At 44.0% G+C, this 6,009-nt stretch overlaps 1 protein-coding gene across 1 annotated transcript; it reads left to right on the top strand.

The window, feature by feature from the left end:
• Window positions 1–625: 625 nt before the first annotated feature.
• On the top strand, window positions 626–5,443 carry LOC311248417 (carbonic anhydrase 12-like; the record flags this gene model as incomplete). Its single annotated transcript, XM_084339296.1, has 6 exons — window positions 626–722; window positions 1,868–2,016; window positions 2,418–2,513; window positions 3,991–4,069; window positions 4,679–4,842; window positions 5,351–5,443. Coding segments are annotated over 6 exons (615 nt in total), but the record flags the coding sequence as incomplete, so codon positions are not given.
• Window positions 5,444–6,009: the final 566 nt, after the last annotated feature.

Raw genomic sequence — 6,009 nt, 5'->3', positions numbered from 1 at the left:
TTCATTGTGCTACAGTAAGCTAGGCTAGCTGGTTTGTATCCACTTGCATTCATTGTGCTACAGTAAGCTAGGCTAGCTGGCCTGTTCTGTTTCCATTCATTGTGCTAGGCTAGCTGGTTTGTATCCACTTGCATTCATTGTGCTACAGTAAGCTAGGCTAGCTGGTCTGTATCTGCTTCCATTCATTGTGCTAAGCTAGGCTAGCTGGCCTGTTCTGTTTCCATTCATTGTGCTAAGCTAGGCTAGCTGGTCTGTACCTGCTTCCATTCATTGTGCTAAGCTAGGCTAGCTTGCCTGTTCTGTTTCCATTCATTGCGCTAAGCTAGGCTAGCTTTCAGCAGGATATCTTTCTACTGAATGCATAGAGAGGAAACTGGTATCTATCTTCTTGTCTGACTCTGGAGAAGACGATAAGATAATTTCCCATAATGTTGGCGCATTCTACTTTAAACACTCACTTTTAACATTCACTTTAGACACTTTAAAAAATGTTTAACAGTCCATCATATAATATCTATGTATTACTAAACTATACTATATTTTGTATCCAGGTGACAGCCACTGGCCCACTATCGCCCCAGACCATTGCAATGGTTCCAGACAGTCTCCCATCGACATCGTGTAGGCTAATGCCACCGAGGACTCTGCCCTCACTGCCTTCTCCTTCGTCAACTACGGCAACACCTCTGCCCTGTACGAGAGCGAGAACACCGGCAAGACAGGTGAGCAATGATAGGGACCCTGTATTGAGAAAGGATAGGGACCCTGTATTGGGAAAGGATAGGGACCCTGTATTGAGAAAGGATAGGGACCCTGTATTGAGAAAGGATAGGGACCTGTATTGATAAACTATAGGGAACATGTATTGATAAACGATAGTATTCAGTCACATAAAGAGCAACAAAAATAAACAGGATGATTAGTAGTCATTTAGAACAACGCCACCAGACTGTTTGTAAAGAGTTTCTAGTTTGAGGAGAAACAGGATTCCTTTCACTCGAGTCTCCAGTCAGTCTGGGTGTAGTTTGTGTTCAGTGCATCACCTCCATCCCAACAAGAAGACCCCCTGGAGACCCCTGTCCTAGAGGACCTCTCTCCCAGTCCAGACCCCTGTCCAGGACCTCTCTCCCAGTCCAGACCCCTGTCCTAGAGGACCTCTCTCCCAGTCCAGACCCCTGACCTAGAGGACCTCTCTCCCAGTCCAGACCCCTGACCTAGACTAGAGGACCTCTCTCCCAGTCCAGACCCCTGACCTAGAGGACCTCTCTCCCAGTCCAGACCCCTGACCTAGAGGACCTCTCTCCCAGTCCAGACCCCTGACCTAGAGGACCTCTCTCCCAGTCCAGACCCCTGACCTAGAGGCCCTCTCTCCCAGTCCAGACCCCTGACCTAGACTAGAGGACCTCTCTCCCAGTCCAGACCCCTGACCTAGGGGTGGTTAAGGACGGGGACATGTAGGCCTAATGTATGGAGATGTTTTTCATCCACATGCTCTTGTACAACCCCATCATGTCTGACTCTGTGTGCATGTTATGCTTGTTCAGTTTATTATTCAACGTTTTGTGCCCTGGCTTTCTGGAATAACTTCTTTTTTTGTATGCAAGAATGTGCTTTAAAACTCAATGCATTATTCTGTGTTTTGGATTATTAAAGCTGCAGTAGGCAACTTCGGAGAAGTTTAGCAAATAGCAGTTATAAATAGAGGACAGTTTAGCAGTTATGAATAGAGGGCAGTTATGAATAGAGGGACAGTTTAGTTAGACGAATTGTGCACCATGACAATTCGACGAAAGGTCATAAGCCAGGATTTGAACCCGTAGCGTCGCGGTACGTAGCTGAACCCACCCTCTGTTTGTTTGTCTTCCAGTCAAAGTGACTCTGAGGAGTGGCGTGCAGGTGTCCGGGGGGGGTCTGTCCGAGGCCTACGACAGCCTACAGTTCCACCTGCACTGGGGCAACGGCTCTGAGGTGAAGGGGTCCGAGCACACGGTGAACGGCAAGCGCTACGCCATGGAGGTACGGGTTCGACTAGGGATCAGACTGGGGGCTAGATCCACAAAGAATGTATTGCACGGTGCTAATTGCACCCTTACTTACAATTCATTATGAATTCAAAATGGGGGACCCTGATGTAAACAAGACGAAAGTCTTTCTCTGGTCTGCATCCCCTTAACAATTGTGTGTATTGAGCCGTACTGTATTGTACCCATTCTGCAATCTGTTAATAAAATGTTCAATCAATCACCTGCACTGTGATTGATTGAATGACATTTGTACTGTACTTTACTGTACATATAAAACCATTGAAACAATAGAAAAAAGATGCAGGTGCGTTGAAAAAGGAGTCCAAAGAAGTGGGCGCAGGCGAGCGTTTTGAGCCCCAGATGTTCATTAACCCCCGCATGGCTTCCCCTCAGATGCACATCGTGAACCTCAAGTCGTCCTACGGCGGGAACACGTCGCTGGGCGTCGCCGACCCCGCCGGGCTGGCTGCCTTCGGCTTCTTCAACGAGGTGAGGATGTGTGTGTGTGTGAGTGTGTGTTTGGGTGTTCGAACGTTCGGACCTTCGTTCATTACGTTGGCATTCAAATTCTAAATCAACATTAGAAAATTTTCATTTTTAATTAAAAAAATAAATCTATTATTTTTAATTGTTTATGTCTATTCATTCTGTTTAAACCAATGGGGTTTTTCTTCACAGTTGCAGATAGAGATTAGGCTACACTAATATTATAGTATTAAAAACTGATGAATTATATTCATTAAAGAAAGTTGATTTAATAAAAGAAAAAGACTCACTTTATTCAAATTGAGGATTTAGTTTGAGGATATTTATATATATAAAAAAAGAAATACATTTTTTTTTTAAAGATTTTTTTTTAATTAAAAACGTAGGATCAAATGTCCGTTTGAAAAACCCTGACGAAGTTCAAATCCCAAAAACAGGCTTCGGGGATAGCTTTAGTGTGTGTGTGTGTGTGTGTGTGAGAGAACAGGGTACAATAGACTCGAGCGCTAAACCATGACTGCGTTTTGACAGGAAATGTCTGGAAATGCGACTAACTCACCTGCCAGTTGGAACGCCTTGACCTCCCACCTGAGCAACGTCATGCTGAAAGGTAAGAGGATGTTTCGATATGTGTTGCCTTGTCCAACGAGAGTTAAATCATCTCCTATCAGGTAAATCATCTCCTATCAGGCTGTCTGGCTGCAGGTTCAACAAGTTAAATCATCTCCTATCAGTCTGCCTGTAGGTTCATATAAAACCATTGAAACAATAGAAAAAAGATGCAGGTGCGTTGAAAAAGGAGTCCAAAGAAGTGGGCGCAGGCGAGCGTTTTGAGCCCCAGATGTTCATTAACCCCCGCATGGCTTCCCCTCAGATGCACATCGTGAACCTCAAGTCGTCCTACGGCGGGAACACGTCGCTGGGCGTCGCCGACCCCGCCGGGCTGGCTGCCTTCGGCTTCTTCAACGAGGTGAGGATGTGTGTGTGTGTGTTTGGGCGTTCGAACGTTCGGACCTTCGTTCATTACGTTGGCATTCAAATTCTAAATCAACATTAGAAAATTTTCATTTTTAATTAAAAAAATAAATCTATTTTTAATTGTTTATGTCTATTCATTCTGTTTAAACCAATGGGGTTTTTCTTCACAGTTGCAGATAGAGATTAGGCTACACTAATATTATAGTATTAAAAACTGATGAATTATATTCATTAAAGAAAGTTGATTTAATAAAAGAAAAAGACTCACTTTATTCAAATTGAGGATTTAGTTTGAGGATATTTATATATATAAAAAAAGAAATAATTTTTTTTTTTTTTTAAGATTTTTTTTTAATTAAAAACGTAGGATCAAATGTCCGTTTGAAAAACCCTGACGAAGTTCGAATCCCAAAAACAGGCTTCGGGGACAGCTTTAGTGTGTGTGTGTGAGAGAACAGGGTACAATAGACTCGAGCGCTAAACCATGACTGCGTTTTGACAGGAAATGTCTGGAAATGCGACTAACTCACCTGCCAGTTGGAACGCCTTGACCTCCCACCTGAGCAACGTCATGCTGAAAGGTAAGAGGATGTTTCGATATGTGTTGCCTTGTCCAACGAGAGTTAAATCATCTCCTATCAGGCTGTCTGGCTGCAGGTTCAACAAGTTAAATCATCTCCTATCAGTCTGGCTGCAGGTTCAACAAGTTAAATCATCTCCTATCAGTCTGGCTGCAGGTTCAACAAGTTAAATCATCTCCTATCAGTCTGGCTGCAGGTTCAACAAGTTAAATCATCTCCTATCAGTCTGCCTGTAGGTTCAACAAGTTAAATCATCTCCTGTCTGGCTGCAGGTTCAACAAGTTAAATCATCTCCTATCAGGCTGACTGTCTGCAGGGTTCAACAAGTTAAACCAAGACCTTTTAAGGCTTTAAATGGAGAATTATGAACATAATACTTTTTAAGACTTGTTAACCCTTTCACTATCACACTACAGACGGTTAACCCTTTCACTATCACACGACAGACAGTTAACCGGTCTGTGTCTGTGTCTCTGAGGATGTGTGTCTGCGTCTCTTTTCTGAGGATGTGTGTCTCTTCTTTGAGGATGTGTGTCTGTGTCTCTTCTTCTTTGAGGACGTGTGTCTCTTCGTCTCTGAGAAAGTGTGTCTGTGTCTCTTCGTCTTCAGGTCAGCACGCGTCCCTGCCAGCAGGCCTTTCGCTGGACGATCTGCTAGAAGGAGTGGATCGTACCAAGTACTACCGCTACCTGGGCTCCTTGACCACCCCCGCCTGCAACGAGGCTGTGGTTTGGACCGTGTTCAAGGACTCGATCAAAATCAGCAAAGATTTGGTGAGGTTTCATTTCATCATAGATGTTAGCTAGCTGGCACCACAAGTCTCAAGAGAGATGTAAATGATCGACCACAGGAAAAAAGGTACATAATGTACATTATGTTATATCCTCATACGTCTTGTATAAGTCAGCAAAAGTCAAAAAGTGACCGGTAGTCGAACCAACAATGATTGTAGTTGTGGTTTGAGTGCTCTCACCACTTGACTAAGCATCCCACCCTGAAACAAACACAGCTCTCACCACTAGACTAAGACGACACCCACCCTGATACAAACACTGTGACAGACCCTCTAAACACTGATAGACCCTCTAAACACTGTGATAGATCCTCTAAACACTGATAGATCTATCAGTGTTTAGAGGTGTCACAGTGTTTGTCGCAATTGAGTGATTAATCACAATTGAGTGATTAAAAAAAATCGCACTCGTGTGAAGTGAGGGGTGCTCTTATCATCGTACATCATCTCACCTCTCTTCCTCACTTTTTTATTTTTGTGTCTATCAGCTGCTGCTCGACAGTTTGACCCCAAGCTGACCGACCAGGACTACAGCGAAACTGTCAAGAAGTGGCTTCGTTATGCGCCAGACCGGGAGGGAGGCATCTCAAGGAACCGAAGTGACCCAAACTTAAGTCAAGCGAACCAGAGTCAAACTTAGGGTACCCCAGCACAGCACAGCACACCACACACTGTTTCCCTGGTTCATACAGTACAAGGAATTACCCTGGCATCTACTTGAATGACTTATGCTGCTTCAGCCTGTTCTTGGAACCGAAGTGACCCAAACTTAATTGTCAAGCGAACCAGAGTCAAACTTGGGGTACCCCAGCACACTGTTTCCCTGGTTCATACAGTACAAGGAATTACCCTGGACACTGTTCTTCCATGGACGGCATCTACTTGAATGACTTATGCTTCAGCCTGTTCTTGCAGTGTTTATTTTTTTTATTTTTAATTTTAACCTTTATTTACCCAGGGTAGGTTCGCTGAGCACAGATGCTCTTTTTCAGCTACGCCCTGCTTCACATTCACAGAGTTCCATTCACACCTGGGAGCTGCCCAGGCCTAACAAAATTAATAGTTGGTTTCAGGTTGCCGACCGACCCTCCCGATTTAGGTGCGACCCAATATATTTTATGAGTTTTTAGAAAAAATTATAAAAACC

Source organism: Notolepis coatsorum, assembly GCF_963971535.1.
Source record: "Notolepis coatsorum genome assembly, contig: SCAFFOLD_3821, whole genome shotgun sequence".
In the NCBI taxonomy this organism is placed as follows: domain Eukaryota; kingdom Metazoa; phylum Chordata; class Actinopteri; order Aulopiformes; family Paralepididae; genus Notolepis; species Notolepis coatsorum.
The sequence above is the reverse complement of the archived record's forward strand: the minus strand, read 5'-3'. Positions and strand labels throughout refer to the sequence as shown.